The 16712-nt window shown below is 55.0% G+C and overlaps 2 protein-coding genes and 1 long non-coding RNA gene across 3 annotated transcripts; 2 read left to right on the top strand and 1 right to left on the bottom strand.

Moving 5' to 3' along the window:
• Positions 1–1677: 1677 nt before the first annotated feature.
• Positions 1678–6361, top strand: TMEM91 (transmembrane protein 91). Its single transcript, XM_032323542.1, has 4 exons — positions 1678–2068; positions 2994–3232; positions 5409–5558; positions 6047–6361. The coding sequence occupies exons 1-4, from the start codon at positions 2056–2058 to the stop codon at positions 6203–6205; spliced, it is 561 nt and encodes a 186-aa protein (XP_032179433.1). The 5' UTR covers positions 1678–2055; the 3' UTR covers positions 6206–6361.
• Positions 6362–8080: 1719 nt separating this feature from the next.
• EXOSC5 (exosome component 5) lies at positions 8081–16561 on the bottom strand. Its single transcript, XM_032323541.1, has 6 exons — positions 16286–16561; positions 12090–12203; positions 11482–11603; positions 10162–10302; positions 8965–9054; positions 8081–8263 (listed from the first exon to the last, which is right to left on the bottom strand). Exons 1-6 carry the CDS (start codon positions 16419–16421, stop codon positions 8171–8173), a joined length of 696 nt encoding a protein of 231 aa, XP_032179432.1. The 5' UTR covers positions 16422–16561; the 3' UTR covers positions 8081–8170.
• Positions 11583–14295, top strand: LOC116578918. The gene is made up of 3 exons (XR_004281090.1): positions 11583–11942; positions 12565–12659; positions 14175–14295. It is a non-coding gene; the product is annotated as an uncharacterized LOC116578918 (long non-coding RNA).
• Positions 16562–16712: the final 151 nt, after the last annotated feature.

Raw genomic sequence — 16712 nt, 5'->3', positions numbered from 1 at the left:
GTTTTGTGTCTCCCATCTTTTGCTCAGCATTTCAGTTGTGTGCCTCATCCACACTGTTGCACGTGGCTGTAGATCTTTCCTTTTCTTTGCTGCATAGTTTCCTTGGTGTGAAGATGCTACGACTTATTTACCCGCAGGAAATCTTATTTATTTATCGCAGGAAATCTGCTTTGTGGTGGACATACATTCACGTCTGGTTGGAGTGGAATTTCTGGGCCGTAGGATATGCCAAGTGATAGTAGAAAGTGCTCCAAGATTTGGTGGAAAACAGGTTGGTGGGAATTCACGCTCCCCCGCCCTCATTTCCTACAAATATGTATTGAAGGGCGACTTTGTGCCAGGCACTGTTCTAGGCCCTGAGGCACAGCAGCGAACAAAAGCCATCAGATCAAATCCCAGCCCTCCTGAAGCTGATACTGATGGGGGAGAGGATTCACACTACCAGTGACAGAAATATGGAATATGTTTCATAGTGATAAGCTGTATGAAAAAAAGAACCAGAGCCAAGTTAAGGAGCTAGTGACAGGTTATCTCTCCCAGATAAAGCAACCTGGCTCCAGGTCCCTCTCATCTGCCCTCCGGTGGGTCTCCCCGCCTGTCGTCTGCCAGAAACCCTGGCTGAGCCAAGTGCACTTGCAGACACCATCTGTTCTCCCCAGGAGTGGGGCCCGTGCCAACTCCAGCGTCTGGACTCTTGGCACAGAGCCCTGGAGCCCTGGAGCCCCGGAGCAAGGGAACCCTGGCCAACCCCACATCAGGAGGGGAATCCTCCAGTTTGGCTGACTGGGATGGGTGAGATGGAGGGGCTCTGGGAGGGAGAAGCCTGTGCAAGCCTGGTGGGCTCCCTGAGGGAGAGGGTGAGGAAGGTCCCTATTCAGACTAATGGAGCCAGCAGTGAATAATGATATTCACAAACATCATCACATATATTTCAGGCGCCTGCCTTGCCAGGCTTTAGGGAATGTGGAACATTGGTTATTGCTCTGTGTATGTGATCACATCTACATCCAAGAGGAAGGGAGCGTGGCGCCCATTTGACAGATGAAAGAGGGTTCAGAGAGGTGATGCCATTATCCAGAGGTAGGGCCTGTGTGGGTCCCAACACTGACTGATGACCGGGGCTCGTACCACCTGTACCCAGCACATCACCCTATCCCGGTCCACTCCCTCCTGGCCTCCGAAGCTCCCATCCTGCCTTCTGCCCCCGCCCCCTCCCCCACTCCTGCCTCCTCCCCTTCCCTCGGGCCAGCAACGAATGCAGCCCCGGGGTGCAATCTGCTGGTCTTAGCACCAGTCGTTTACCTCGGGCAAGCGAGCACACGCCCCTGAACCTCACTTTATCTGTGAAACAGAGACAGAAAGAGAGCTGCCGAGAAGAATCGATGCGATGGTGACTTTAGAGCGTCTCAGGCAGCGGCCAGGGTCGGAGCTTAGTCCGCGCTTAGTGAACGGGCGGCGTGCGCCCCGGCAAGTCCCCGGCCTCTCTGCGCCTGTTCCCCAGCTGCGAGCCACACAGGACAGTGCATGACGGGGCCTCTTCGGCAGTGCTGAGGAATCGTGTGCGTGCCCATGCACAGCGCTCAGACCACTGCACCCAGTTAGCCGCGGTTGCTGTTATTAGTATTGGGCAAGCAGAGTGGCGGGTGTGGAGGCGGGGCCGAGCCAGGAAGGCCCTGGAGAATCGGGGGCGCCCCCTCCTCCGCCCCGCTGCTCTTGGGCCTGGGCTGGGGTGGGGGGACGGTCAGGGTCCGCAGTCCTCGGAGCCCCACGCTGGCTCCCGCACACTTGGGGTAGCAGGGTTTCAGCGCTGGGCACTGACGTCGGCCTTCAAGGCCCCCACCCCGGCCGCGGCGGAGGGCGGAGCCGGGAGCCCGCCGCCCCGCCCCCATCCCCGCCCCCGCGCGCTGCGGGCCTGGGGCGTGGAGAGGGGAGCTCAACGGAAAACGCAGACCCCGCGCCCCCAGGCCCGGGGGCCCGGGGAGCGGAGTTCCGTGTCACCTGCGGGTCGCAGGGTCGGGGCGGGTGTCGGTGCAGGGTCCCAGGAAGTCCCGACATATGGCCGTGGGCGGTGAGTGAGGGGCACAGGTGGGCGGCACGGCCCCTCCACTGGCTACTAGTATTGGGGATGGGGAGGCAAACCCTTGGTGAGGAGATCGGCTCCAGCCAGGTTTGGAATGAGGCTTAGGAGGCCCTACGGGAAGGGGGGGATCGTGGGGTGGCAACATTCCTTGTGTCTGAGCATGTGTGAGTGTGGTGGGTTGGGGCTGTTATGGGGGAATGGTGCAGAGGTGGGTTCTAGTAAAGCAGGAGGCGTAGGGGAGCAGGTGGGGGTGCAGGCAGTTGTGTACCGGGGTGCATCTGGGTGGGGTAGGGGAGGGATGCGTAGACCGGGTGTTTGGGGCAGGTATGCAAGGAAAGTAAGTGATGGGAACAAGGGAGAGTGGAGTGCATGCATGGGAAGCCTGTTCTTATGTGTGCAAATAGGGGATCTGATGCTGGGAGGATTCGGGGTGTGCAAGGAGTCATTCAGAATGAGTGTGTAATAAGGTTGGGGGCTCCAGAGGGAGCTGATGTTGTTCAAGGCAAGTTTGCAAGGAGCCCTTTGGGAAATGAGTGCCTGGAGGTGGGGTTTGGGCTTGCCTGGTTGAGTATGTGCAGCCGTGGACGTGGGTATTCAGGGTGCAGACTTGACACAGGGTATGTGTAGTTCATGGGGCAAGTAAGTGTGCAAGGTGTGGTTTGGAATAAGTGTGCTACAGGTATGTGGTTTTGCCTCAGGAGACAGAATCCCAGAATTGAATGTCTAGACCCCGCGAATTCTCTTCACAGCTTGGCCCTCTTTTATTCTGTGGGCTTCAGTTTTAGTCTCTGGCAAACGAGTCTGAGGGTCAGTGAACTAACTAGCATCTTCCAGCAATCTCTCTAGAGTCAGGAGTCAGGGGAAAGATGGTGAGACTTTTAGAACACGTCTTTTTTCTTTCCTCTACCTCCAGGAAACCCGTCTGGGAGCCTCTCCCCAGCCATGGACAGCCCCAGTCTTCGAGAGCTCCAACAGCCTCTGCTGGCGGGCGTGGGCTGTGGGTCCCCCATCCAGAAGCCTGGGGAACCTCAGATGGGGCCTCCCTTTCGAGAGACAGCCTTTGCGGAGTCACTGGGGGGTTGGCACTTCCTACCGTCACCTCTTCCTTCTGTGAGCGCTGGTCTTGGGGAGCTGGGAACCCCTGACCTGGAGGTAGGAGCAGCAGGCCTTAGTGGGATCTGGGGTAAGGGGCTGGAGGTGAGTGAACGGGGCTCTGGTGAACCCCAGGTAGGTTGGAGGCTGGGGTATCTACCTTCGGCCTGGAGTCTCACTTCCCATCTGTGTGGGGACTTCCTAGATGTCCAGTGGTGGTTTTGCCTGTTCTGTGCCTCTCCTGGTTTCTTCACTCTTTTCTCTCCAGATTTGTCACTCATCTTTCTTCCCGCACCTTTGGCTTCCTGTCTTCCCTCTGATTTCTGGCTCCTCTGTTCTCTGTCTTTCCACCTCTCTCTGTGTTGCTCCTGCTTTTTTTTTTTCTTCCAAATTATTGTGTTAACTTTGATAATTTCTTATTCCTTGTATACACTGTGAAGTTTGTCATAATTATGTATTTATTTTTAAAAAAGATTCTGAGTAATCTCTACACCCAGCGTGGGGCTCAAACTCACGGCCCCGAGATCACAAGTTGTACGCTCCATGGACTGAGGCAGCCAGACTCCCCCCACTCGTCTTTTATTTCTTACACGTGGTTTTCCGGTTACTATTCCTGCACAAAAAATCACCCCAAAACTCAGTTGCTTAAAACAGCAACAATCATTATGGCTCATGGTTTCCATGGGGCAGGAATCTGGGAGGGCCTGGTTTGGGCGGTTCTGCCTCAGGGTCTTTCATGAGGCTGCGGTTAGCCGGTGGCTGGAGCTGGAACAGTCCGGGGGCTGAAGGAGCTGGGGCCTGGGTGGGTGTCTCTCTCTTAATGTAGTCTTGGGGCTTCTGCCTGAGGCTCCCCTCATGGGCTGGTTTGGGCCTCCTCACAACATGGCAGATGCAGCATGGTCCGCATCCTTCTGTCCCTCCAGCCTCCAGCACGAGTGCTTTGGTGAAGCAGAAACTGCCTCACCTTTTCTGACTTCTGCTCGGAAGTCATGTGGCATTACTTCCACCACATTCTACCAATTATGAGTGAGTCAGCCTGCCCAGACTCAGGGAGAGGGGACACAGACCTCACCCCTTGGTGGCAAGAGTATATCAGTCACACTGTGAGAGGAGCATGTGGGATGAGAGATGGTCGTGGCCATTTTTGGAAACACCGTCTGCCATAGCAAGACATTTAGGGTCACCTTGACATCGTTCTGTGTCTGATAATTCCATTCTTTGTAGATTTGGAGGGAGGGCCTTATTATTTCTGGTCTTTTAGGGTTTCTTGTGTGCCTGGTTATTTTTGGACTGTATGCTGGTCATCACAGTTGAAAAGCTATTTTTAGGAAAAATTGTTGTGAGGCCTAGACTGAAGGTACGTACCTTTCTCTGAGAGGAGTTGGTTTGCTTGCCAGCTGCCTGTGGGCACTACCGGTAGTTAGAGATCACTTTTCATCTTGTTCACGGTTGGGTTGAGAGGTTATTTTTCTGGGATTGGCAATTGGCTTCAGGGCAAAAGAGGCCTTTTCTGTTTGTTTGACCTCTCTGCTAACTTGGATTTTAATTGCAGTTTGGGCCTTATAAGAATTGCTTAAAATCCTATGAGCTGTTTAATGCAAGATTTAAAATTTTTTTTAAAATCTAGAATTAGTTTTGAGCTGGTAGGTTTTTCCTAGAAACGTAGACACCCAGAGCCATCTCTCTTGGACTCCAACTTTTTGCCAGTTCCTGTCCCCGTTGGTGTCTGCCTCCACTTTTTTTTTTTTTTTTTAAAGATTTTATTCATTTATTTGACAGAGAGAAAGATCACAAGTAGGCAGAGAGGCAGGCAGAGAGAGGAGGGGAAGCAGGCCCTCTGCCAAGCAGAGAGCCCGATGCGGAATTTGATCCCAGGATCCTGAGATCATGACCTGAGGTGAAGGCAGAGGCTCAACCCACTGAGCCACCCAGGCATCCCATCTCCCTCCACTCGTAACTCTGAAATTGTACTACCATGATGGGACCTGTGGAGTCTTTGAAATTGAACACAAAACTCTGGGTGTGGGTGGGGGTTCTTCTCTGGAGAGAGGATATACAGCTTCCCCTCAACGGGATCCAGGCTGTAAAAGTTAAGAGCCTATCTTCTGGAATGTTTTCTTCTTTTTTGGTGCTTCTGGGGAGGCCCTGGTATTGGTCTTTGGGGGTAATGGGGAGCAGAGTGGTGGGGCAGGGAAGGTGGGTGGAGAAGCCCACTCAGGCCCTTTCCCACCCACAGGACCCATCATCCAGCGACAGCGACTCGGACTGGGACAGGGGCAGCCTTCTCTCCCCGCTCCTACCCCACGACCACCTCGGGCTGGCTGTCTTCTCCATGCTCTGCTGTTTCTGGCCTGTGGGCATTGCAGCCTTCTGCCTGGCCCAGAAGGTCAGTCTGTGGGTAGGGCTGTATCTAAGGGGAAAGGGTATTCAGAACAAAACAGAAGTGCTATGCGTTGGTGGGGGGCAAAAGTGGAGCGAAGGACCTGCATAGAAACATGGAAAGGTAAAACTGGTGTTTCAGAGTGGAAGCCCAGAGCGGTGGTTAGGAACTTGGGCTCAAATTCCTAGGCCTGACACACTCCGTTAATACTTTTGGGCAAGCCACTTAACCTCCCTGGGCCTCATTTTCCTCACCTGTAAAACGGGAATAATTCCTACCTCTGGGTCATCGTGAGGTTCAGATGAGCTCAAATGGTGGCACTGAGTGAGAGGTCTATTTTTATTAGCCACTTGGGCACCCCTGTGCGTGGCCCACAGTGGCTGCTCCCTGTTTTTGGAATCTCTGAATGAGCCGGTGGGGGCGGGTCCAGGGCAAGGGTCTGGGGCTGCGGGCCGCAGGGATGCCTGAGTCACCGCTGCCCAACGCCTCCACAGACCAACAAGGCTTGGGCCAAGGGTGACGTCCAGGGGGCAGGGGCTGCCTCCCGCCGAGCCTTCCTGCTGGGGGTCCTCGCCGTCGGGCTGGGCGTGTGCACATATGCGGCCGCCTTGGTGACCCTGGCCGCCTACCTGGCCTCCCGAGAGCCGCCCTAGTTGCCCCTGCGGCCCCCACTGTGAATCAGGGGCCGGGACCCGGGAGCGCCGCTGGCAACGTGGAGAATCCGGGTGGATGAGGCGGCAGCAGCGGCAGAACCCTCCTTCCTGGCCACCGCAGCGTGAGATTAAACTCCAGACACTCTCGAAGCCAAACCTCTGTGTGTGTGTATTGGGGGGTGGGGGTGGGGAGGAGGGAGCTCGGGGAGACCAGGAAGGGACACGCGACCAGTGACAACAGGATATCCCCAGAGAACTTGGAGCTGGAAAAGGGTGAATCCGTGGGGCAGAGGGTTCCCAAATTGCAGAATGTTCTCCTTGCACTGTGGCCTGTGGAGAATTACCCCAGGTTCCAAGAGTTTACTTCTCCTTAGCTCTGCAACCTTGGTCCAAGTGACTTCTCTTTGAGCCTGTTTTCCCTTTTCCAAAATGGTCCACCCCTGGGGAGGATCAGATGGGTGACACCTGTGAAGGGCAGTATCCCTCTGAACTCTTCCCACAGCTAGCGGCAGAAACCGGACTTGGGCTCAGATGAAATGAGCAGTCTGGTCTCTCCATCTCTTGCCCGCTTTTCCTGTTGGCCTCATTCTGTGCAGGCTTCTGGGGGAGAAAGATGGCTCCAGGAGATGAGGTACCCCATGGAAATCAGATGGCTGGCCGGAGACCAGAAAGGCTGGAGCTTATAGGTATTGGGGTGCTAGCCCCCGACAGACAGACCCTGAGAGCTCCCCAGAGGCACAGGAGTGGTCACAGAGCGGGCCTGAGAGATGACCAAGTAATGGCATGACAGGCGGCTTAGCTGTTTAATGCCACTCCGGTGGATCTTAACTAGAAGAAAACACTTTCTCATCGGGTGTTCTCCTGAGTCTCACGGAGCAGTTTCGAGCTAAAGACTCTGATGCTCCTCCTTCTTGGTTACTGGGGACGAAAATGACACAGGCTCCAAGGGGCAATTGTGGGAACTGTATGAACTAGTTCAAGCATGTGAAGCATGCAGCAGAGGGCCTGCCAGACATATAATTTTCACCGTAAACCCCCAAATGTCAGTGCCCCACAAAATCTGGCGACCACGTGGCCCAGCTATAGGACAGTTACTCCTCAGGCAATGTGCTCATGTTTTTGGCTCCTTCCCGCTAAATACAAGGGTGGGGGAACCCAGTGGTCAAAGGGCAACTAACCCCCGCCCCCATATTTCCATACACCCTGGAAGGTGCTACCACCCACTGAGAAGAAATGGGCCTCAGCCACTTCTGGTTACAAGTGGGGAACCGCAGTCAGGATCATGCTGGTGTCTCCCCAGACTCCAGGGTTGAGGCTACCCTGCCCCATTACGGACTAGCTGGTGACATGGGGCAGCTCACTGGCTGCTGAGCTGGTTTCTTCAGGTTAGGACAGGGATGCCAAGACCCACAAGGCCTCACCACTGTGCCTGTTCTGTCCCTGACCCATCTCACTGCTCCAGCCGCCATCACGGGAGCCCCAGGGGAGCCTTGCTGGTGTTGCACGTCCTGTAGGCCTCCTCCCGGGACTTCCCTTAGATGCACCCCCACTTCACCCCACCCCACCCCCGGCAGACGTCCTCCCCAAACCCCTCCTCCCTGCTTTTTGCCTCCTTCTTAGCGTTCACCACCACCGGACCAACACGGATTTTCTTTCCCCTTCACCCTACTGCTCCTTGAACCCGGGACCTGGGGGGGGCCGTAATTCACCCCGGAGTCTTGCACCCAGCAAGACTGCACACAGCAGGTGCCCCACAGGTATCTGTTGGACTGCCAGGTGGGGAAGGGAGGAGTTCCCAGGTCAGAAATGCTTTCCTGGGGGGCCTGGGTGGGTCTGTGCCCCAAGGCCCACAAGCTTATCCAGGCATACAGGGACTGAGAGGCGAGGCCGGCTGCTGGTTTATTTTCCACGGAGGTAGTGGGTGGTGGCAGCGGTGGCGGGAAGGGTGCCCTGCCCTGGCTTGTCTCAGCTCTTGGAGTAACGCCTCTGCAGCGATTCCCGGTAGAAGCGGAAGACGTGTTGCGAGGCAGCCTGGGCCGCAGCCAGGCACTGCTGGAGCTGGAGGCAGGGAGAGAGCTGGTGGTACTGGGGCCTCCCTGCTCCCGCACCACCCGCCTCCACCAACCCCACAGCCTGCCCTGACCCTGGCTGTTTCCCGAAGCCCCCAGACCTCCTGCTTCCCCTGCAGTGAGGCAAGTGGCCAGGGGATTGTTTCCAAGGCCTGCCTTTCTTCCCCACTTGGTGGGCTCTTTCTGAGAGGCAGAACTGAGAAAAAGGGGAGGACTTCAAGGGTCGAATTCTGGTAGCTCTGGGAGCATGGACAGGTGGAATCAGGCAACTTGACCCCTGCGAGAGGCCTCAGCCTGGCCCAGCTCCAGCTGGAGATACAGAATTTTTGAGCCACCAGCCCTGTGATGCCAGATCATCTTGGAAGCTGTGGAATCTGGGACGCACCATACATTCCTAGGCTCACAGGAGAAACAGGTCAAAGTGGTCTGGGGGAGCAGAGCACCGGGATTCTGGGAGCGCCCAGCTGAGCAGGAGATGCCTCACCTCCCGACCTCAACCTGAGCGCTCTCCTGCTCTGCTCTCGCGACTGGGGCTTCCCTTTCAAATTCCCACAAGGGTTTCTGTGCCTACAACATTTGAAAACGCCTTCTACACACAGAAGGGATATAAGGAAGGGGCTCTCCTTCCACCTCCCAGGGCCCCGACAATACCGCACAACCAGGAGGGAGGGATCTGGTCACCCCCAGTACCTCAGCATCGGAGTAGAGCCCCTTGGTGGTGGACATAAGCAGCTTCCGTTCCACGCTGTCGAGCGCCAAGGTCAGGACAGCCCGGGCCTCCTAGGGATGAGGGGTAGGATGCCTAGACTCTTGCATGGGGCAGTCTCAGCGGGTCCCAAGGAGGGGACCTGCCCCTCCCCCAGCCTGCAGTCTCTAGGGTATCAGATGTAGGTGTTTCGTCTGTGCATCACCTGCTTCCTGGGGCAGTGCCCTTAGGCCTTCCTTTGGTGGAACTGCTTCCCACCCCCGGATGTCACCTGCATGTTTCCAACAGGGGCTTCCAACGGGGGACAGCTGCACAGCCAGTCACCAGCGGGTACTTCTTGGCTCCCCGCTCCCCTTCCCACCTCTGTCCTATGAGGGCTGAAAGCTGGAAGACTGTTTCCCACACTCCCTGCTCTCCTGGTTAGGTGTCCCCGATAATCTGGGGGAGAGGCCGAGGAAGGGAGGGCTGCATCCCGTTCTCAGTCTTGACAGAAGCAGGGGCTATGGCAGTTCCCGCCATGGAGGGGAGGGGAGGAGGTTGTCTCCAGACTTCCACTGCCAGGGCCAAGCCAGGACGCCTTGTGAGTGCCCAGACCCAACTGTTGACAGCATCTCCCAACAGCACAGAGGGCGAGGGCCCTATGGGCCGCTAGCCTCTGAGTATGGCCCTCTCTCCTGTTTGCCCCTTTGGCCCTTCCAACAAGATTCTGACCCATTTCCTGCAGGAAATTCTGTCTGAAATACTTCAGGCATGTTCAGCTTTCCTGATGGGACTCACCCATCACAGTACAGGGTCAGTATCTGGGAAGAGCCAGAGCCCTGGGCGCTGTGAACTTGAGCTTGCGAGGAAAGCATGGAGTTCTAGGGGCTGGTCCCAGCCTCGGGCAAGATGCTGGCTAGCGAATGGAACTGAACAGAACCAAAATGCATAAGACTGCAGAGAATGAAAAGCCACATGAGGAAATCCTTATGGTGTTTGAGACCCTGGCTCCAGCCGGACCTCTGTTATATTCCCTTTCCACTTAAGTGGTTCTGAGCTGGGGTTCTAGCATCTGTGCTGATGAACAGACCAGGGCTTGCCAACCAGGACCGACATGATAGGAGCCAAGTGCTTCAGGGAAGTGAGGCCGAGAGGAGGAGTGTCTGCTCACAGCCATTAACCGCCCCAGCCTTCAGACCTACCTTCTCTTGTTTGGCCGTGGGATCCAGCACAAGGGTCCCGTCCGCGTTCAAAGCGCAGGTGACGCCACAGAAGAGGGCCCGCATGGGCACCCCCGCGTCCACCAATGCCATGCAGGCAGCGTTCAAGCAACAGGCCAGCAGCTGGATGCCACAGGGCAGGGTTAAGAAGCATTCCCTCGATGGGGGTGGCCTGCAGAGCACCCGGTCAGTGCTTGTGGCTGAGTCCATTGACTGATCACAGGGAGGCAGCAGGGCACAGTGCGACTAAGGGGTTTTGGGACCAAGCAGCCTTGGGCTCCTGACCTGCTCCTGGCACCTCTCAGCTGTGTGAGCTTGAGCAAGTGACTTACTCTCTCTGAGCCTCGACCAGGGGTCCTAATGATACTCAACAGATTTGTCCTAAAGCACATGCCAAGCACCGTTAGGATACTGAGGGCAGGAGGGGAGGAACCTCCCACAATCACATGGGGAGGTAGTGGAAGGGCCAGGCCTGAAGCCTGGGGACCTGGAGGTAGCCGCCACCAGGTGACAGAGAAAGGAGCAGTCATCTTTAGTGGAGAGGAGTGGCTGTAGCGTGGCGGGGGCAAGCCGGGGCCAGGAGCCAGCCAGCCAGTCCTGCCTCAGTTTCCTCTAGTCTCTGTCCCCAGCCCCATGACAGCTTCAGGGTCAGTCAGTCCCAGCTCTGCCACTGTCCTTCTATTACTTCCCTTCTGGGAAGCCCCTCTAGAAATGCCCAATTCTGGTCCTTGGCCCCAGCCTCTCACCAAACCACAGGGATCTTTCTAGGCCAGGCTGCTGACCTTACTACTCTGCCTGTTCAGGACGGCCCTAGCATCGCCCCAGGTCAGAGTGGAGGCCATTGGCACAGGCTCTGCAGGCAGTCAGGCCTGGGCTGCAGTTCTGCCAATGCTGCCTTCCAGCTGTGTGACCCTGGGCAAGCAACGTTTCCTCTCAGGGCCTGCTTCCTCACCTCCAATATGGGAGCACAAGAACACCTATCTGCCAGGAGCCTTTGGGCTCTGGGAGCAGATGGCTTGGGCTCAAAGGAATTGACCTAGCTGTGCCTTAGTTTCCCCATTTGGAACATGGGGATTATAGTGGCACCTGTTTGTTGTGCTGTGAGGATTTAAGTGAGTTAATACAAGTCAGGCACTCAGAGCAGTGCCCAACACGGGGTAAGCGCTCAAGTTGTGTCTGCTGTTCTTCAGCAAGTGGGTGACTGTCAAGTGCTTTGAGACCTTATGGGTAACAGAGTGAGGGAGGCCATCAATGAGCTTCTGAAGGACTTCCTGGAGGCAGCAGCCCTGGGGGAAAGGATACAGAGCCAGCATCGCTGACAACCTGCAGCACCACAGTGATGGAGGTGCGGGGGTGCAGTGTTCCCAAGACCACGGCTTCACACGTGTTCCTGATCAGCCGCTCCCGGCTCTTCTCTGCGACGCCTGGGGAAATCAGGGGTGGGGTGGGGTGGGGCTGTCAGCCTCTTCCCTTCCACCTGGCTCACCTTCCTCCATGTGCCCCACCCAAGCCCTCTGGAAAGGGCCTGCCTGTGTCCGCTGGGGTTGGTGCAGGACCCTGCATGGATGACAGAGGATCCCCAGTGGGAAGGGGGCAGGGCCTGACTGATACTTACTTCATCCCTTCCCCCTCTGGTATCCAGCAAGGGAGCCTCTTGGGGGAGGAAAACTCCAGAGTTCCCTTGTCCCCCTGCTGCTGCCCACTTCCATCCCCGTGAACCCAGCCCCAGGAGTGAGAGGGCGAGTAACCTGGTGGAACAACAGGTTAGTGGAAAGGAGGGGAGACGGAGCCAGGAAAGAGGAGGAAGGACAGACAAAGGTTGGGGGGAGACACCAAGATCTGGGTTTGGGAGAGAGGACACTGGGGACAGCGGCGAGGAAGAAGCTAGAGATCCTGCTGGGCCTGATTACCAGGCAGCCCGATCTTCGGTCTCAGGATCACCTCCAAGGTGGCCTTGTTGAAGATCTCTTTGCTGACCTTCACTTCAGCTGGTCCGTACACGCCTGCCAGGACCGATGTATCCCCTGGGGAAACAGCAGAGGAGGCCTCAGGCACATCGTGCTTTCCTTGAGGGGTCCCAGTGAAGTGCCAAGCCCCTGTCACTCCCAGTCCAGTCCACCACTTGCTGGCAGTGATTCTCTGAGCATTTGCTGTGCTTCCTTACGTGAAATGAGGATGATAATGGTGCCTCCCTCACGGCATCGTGAGGATTAGATGAGGTAATCCACGTAAGCCACTGTGGACACTGGCATATGCCCAGCGCATGACCTACTTTAGCTATTGCTGACTTGATCAGGAAGTTATTCCCATGAGCTAACCTTCTTCCCCCTTACTGCACTTGGTCTCAACTCCTTCCAAAGCTTCCTCCAACCTGTCTTCTCTCAGGCTCACATCCCCCAGTTCTGCAGCAGTCGGGACCTCTGAGAAAGTGAGACATAACCTGGGAGTGGTCCTGAGTGGCATGAACAGCAGCCAGGGAGGTAAGACCTGGGAGTAAAGGCCTAGCTTCTGGGACGCCTGGGGGGCCCAGTTGGCCTTCGGCTCAGGTCATGGTCTCAGAGTCCTGGGATCGAGTCCCGCATTGGGCTCCCTGCTCATCGGGGAGTCTGCTTCTCTCCCTCCCGCTGCCTAGTGCTCCCCCTGCTTGTGCTCTTTCTCTCTCTCTGTGTCAAATAAATAAAATCTCAAAAAAAAAAAAAAAAAAAAAGAAGCCTGGCTTCTAATCCTGTCTGCCTCCTGCTGGCCCTGTAAACTTGGCTGATGGTGCTCACTTCTCCAAGCCTCCATTTTGCCATCTGCAAAATGAAGAGGCTGGACTACACCCGTGGCTTCCAAACCTTTCTCGCCGTAAGTCCCAAGATAAAAATACATTTCATGGGCACCACTCCAAACTCATGCAAACATCTGTATGTGTAAACAGAACAAAGGCCTCACTAAACAACTCTTACCGTTGCTGCTGACACACTCTGACGCTTTCTACTTTATTCGACGTAATTTACTTTTTACTTAATTACTTTAAAAAATTTTCTTTAAATGATCTCCACACCCCACGTGAGGCTCGAATTCACCACCCTGGAATAAAGTCGCACGCACCTCGGACTGACAGAGCCAGCCCGGCGCCCTACTCTATTCCATTAAAAAAGAGTACAGAACACAGCAGTGGTTCTCAACTCGGGCTGCACACTGGAATCACAGGGGAGAGTGAGAAGATCCTGACACCCAGCCCTTCCCCCAGGGATCCTAACTCAACTGCTGGGGTGGGGCACGGGCACTGGGAGCATCCAAGCTCCACGGGTCATTCCAGCGTGCAGCTGGGCCCACAGTCTGCAGTGGGCAACACAGAGTGGGAGCACAGGCTTCTAAACACAGAACACGGAATCCCCACAGTGGTTACAAATGCCTGGGGTGGGCGGGGGGGGGGTGGCGGGGAGACAGGTGATGACAGGCTTGGCAGGTGCAAGGTGCATTCTGGGACTCTACCTATTTAACAACCTGTGGAGGACATAAGCGGGTGGGACACACTCTCCACAGTCTGCACGGGTCCTGGGGGTTTGGGAGTTTTAGAGCACGGGAGGGGCTACCCTCCTCAATAATTCTGATGTGGAAGAAACTCCAGGCATGTGAATCGAGCAGCAGAGCTAAGTCTCAGGGAGGACCTGGGAAAGTCCCCAGCATCAGGGCACGTTTCCTGGGTTGGGGAGGAGGAGGAGGGTGCAGGGCTTCTCTTTAGCTCCTGGGGAATCTGCCCTCAGAGAGGAACTTAACCACACAGAACGAGATCCACTTGGTGGTCTTTGTTCTTGTTACTCTGGAGGACCTGCCTGTGGCCCCCATGAACCTAGGCAGACCCTCCCTGTCATGTTCTCACGGACGTGGCTCCTGCAATTCTCTCTTCTCTGGACCCACATCCATCTTCAACTCCTCCCCCATGTACAGCAAAGCTCCTAAAGACACATCTCTAACTTGCTTTTTCTTCTCCACCCCCACCAGAGCAGCTCTTGACAGTGTCAGGGATGACATATGTCCAGACCATCCAGCCACAGCTCTGGAGGACAGATGCAGCTGGTGGGCCCTTACAACACTTCTCCAGGCCCCAAGTCAGTGGCCTCTCTTTGTTTTCCTCCTACCTTCCTGACCTCTCCTCTCTCTTCTAGCTTCTCACAGGTTAGAGGACCAAGGTCGAGTCCTGTGACTTCTCTTTTCCGTCTACGCTCATTTTCTTGTTTTCATCAAGTGATTTCATCCAATGAAATACCATCTACAGTCGGAAAATTCCAAATTGTATGTCCAGATGGGGTCTCTCTTCTGAATTGCAGACTTGTAGGTCCTACTGCCCTTTCCATATGGTCGCTGTGATGTCTACCAAGCCCTGCAAACTTACTGTTCCAAAATAAACTCCTCAGAGTCTCTCAGTACAGCTGATTGGGAAAAAACACCTTGGTGTTATCCCTCTCCTTCCCACATGCCAACACTGAACCATCTGCAGATTTTTTTTTTTTTATTTTTATTTATTTATTTGACAGAGAGAGATCACAAGCAGGCAGAGAGGCAGGCAGAGAGAGAGAGGAGGAAGCAGGCTCCCCGCTGAGCAGAGAGCCCGATGCGGGACTCGATCCCAGGACCCTGAGATCATGACCTGAGCCGAAGGCAGCGGCTTAACCCACTGAGCCACCCAGGCGCCCCCATCTGCAGATTTTTATCAGGTTTACTTTCTTTTCTTTTTTTTTTAAGGTTTTATTTATTTATTTGACAGAGATCACAAGTAGGCAGAGAAGCAGGCAGAGAGAGAGGAGGAAGCAGGCTCCCTGCTGAGCAGAAAGCCTGATGCAGGGCCAAAGGCAGAGGCTTTAACCCACTGAGCCACCAAGGCACCCCATATCAGTTTTACTTTCAATATACACCCCTAATCTCACCATCTCCACTGCTTCTACTCTGGTCTGAGCTACCACCATCTCCCCTTCTTTCTCCTACCTCTGTAGTCAACACCACAGCCAGAAAGAGTCTTTTAAAATATATTCAGATCATGCCACCACTCTGAGCAAAACTTGGGAGCAGTGGCTCATAGCTCATTCACCAGGCTTCAAATGACATGCCATCCCCATTGGTTCTCCCCAGCCTCCTCATCGCTCCAGCCACACTGTCTCCAGACTATCCCTCAAACACACCAGGAGGGTCCTTCCTTCAGGGCCTTTGTCCTCGCTGTTCTCCATCTTTGGTATGTTTTTCCTCCTGGAATCTTCAGGTTGCTCCCTCTCATCAAGGCTTTTCCTGACTATCCTGCTGATGGTCAACCCTCTCTGGCAGGTCCTATTTCCCTTCCCTACTATATTTTTCTCCATAGCGATTTCCTGTATATTTTACTTAGTTATCTTTGGTCTGTCTCCCTGACCAAAACATAAAATGTTAGGTCAGGAATTAAAATATATATATATATATATTTTTTATCAATGTATTCCCAGTGCCCAGAACAGTACTTAGCACAAATACATGTGTGTTCAATGTAGAAACGAATGAAAACAGGTTTTGTATCTGGGTAGAAGATAATACCCCTAGTGAGGAAACTGAAGCATTTATGGGGGCAAGCATTAGGCCTATCTCCAGAGGAATACTTACCTGGGTCAGGGAGTTGAGTCTAATTTGAGATGTATATGGCTAGGGGAAGGGGATATTTACCCAGCAGGTAAGACCTGCCCCAAACTCCATATGAGAGGCTCATACGGAGAGATGTGTATCACAGTCAAAGTGATATTTACCCCACTGGTCGGGAGGAAGGGGGACATCACTCTCAATTTTGAAAGTATTTACTTGGGGAGAAGACATCCTACCGTCCAGAGAATAATGAGGCCGGTAGTGGTTATCTGCCCCTCTTCCAACCAAGTATTTGCGAGGGTGGGGATATCGACTGTCTCTCCTGTAGTCGGGAGGAAGAGAGAACATTATTCTGGCATATCTGCTAGTATCTCCCGGGGTAAAAGAAACTGTACCAGTCTAGGAGGGACATTTATCAGCTGGTGGCATTCCTTTCCATGATGCACTGTGACCTTCTAGAACAAATACAACGTGGCGAACCTGGCCCGGGCACTATTTACCTAGGTTAAGTTCTTACCTTGCAGGAAAGAGGCAGAGCCATCAGGCCGAGACAGAAGGTTCTGTTCACAAGCAAAATGCCGGAGGCTGCAGCTCGGGCCCCGTGGGCCGGACTCTGTCGCGGACTCGGGGCGGATCTTGGCGTCAGTCTGCATCGCCCCCTCCACCGCCCCAGAGCCCACGTGCAGCCGGGGACTCCCGCTTCCGCCCTAAAGCGCGCCTTTGCGTACAGGCTGCGTATCCACTGCGCACGCGCCGCTCCGGTTGCCAGGACCCTCGCGCGCACGTGGCTCCGCGTTTACTAACAATCTGGCTCCTCCCACTCCCGCCCCGCAAGTCCAGGAATGCCATTGGAGAGTAAAGAAGAGGGGGCGGGCATTGGCGTGGGCTCATCCTACCCGAGGCCCCGGGACCTAAAGCCCTGGGGCTCCAGTCAGGTTGTCCTC

Source organism: Mustela erminea, chromosome 19 (genome assembly GCF_009829155.1).
Source record: "Mustela erminea isolate mMusErm1 chromosome 19, mMusErm1.Pri, whole genome shotgun sequence".
NCBI lineage: Eukaryota > Metazoa > Chordata > Mammalia > Carnivora > Mustelidae > Mustela > Mustela erminea.
Note: the sequence above shows the minus strand (reverse complement) of the source record. Positions and strands in the feature narration are given on the sequence as shown.

Coding starts and splice junctions, on each gene's coding strand:
- TMEM91 (XM_032323542.1), top strand. Junction 3,233..5,408: donor TGGGAACCCCTGACCTGGAG/GTAGGAGCAGCA, acceptor TCCCACCCACAG/GACCCATCATCCAGCGACAG. Junction 5,559..6,046: donor CCTTCTGCCTGGCCCAGAAG/GTCAGTCTGTGG, acceptor ACGCCTCCACAG/ACCAACAAGGCTTGGGCCAA.
- EXOSC5 (XM_032323541.1), bottom strand. CDS start 16,421: ATGCAGACTGACGCCAAGATCCGCCCCGAGTCCGCGACAGAGTCCGGC. Junction 12,204..16,285: donor CTCTGCCTCTTTCCTGCAAG/GTAAGAACTTAA, acceptor CTGTTTCCCCAG/GGGATACATCGGTCCTGGCA. Junction 11,604..12,089: donor ACCGAAGATCGGGCTGCCTG/GTAATCAGGCCC, acceptor TGATTTCCCCAG/GCGTCGCAGAGAAGAGCCGG.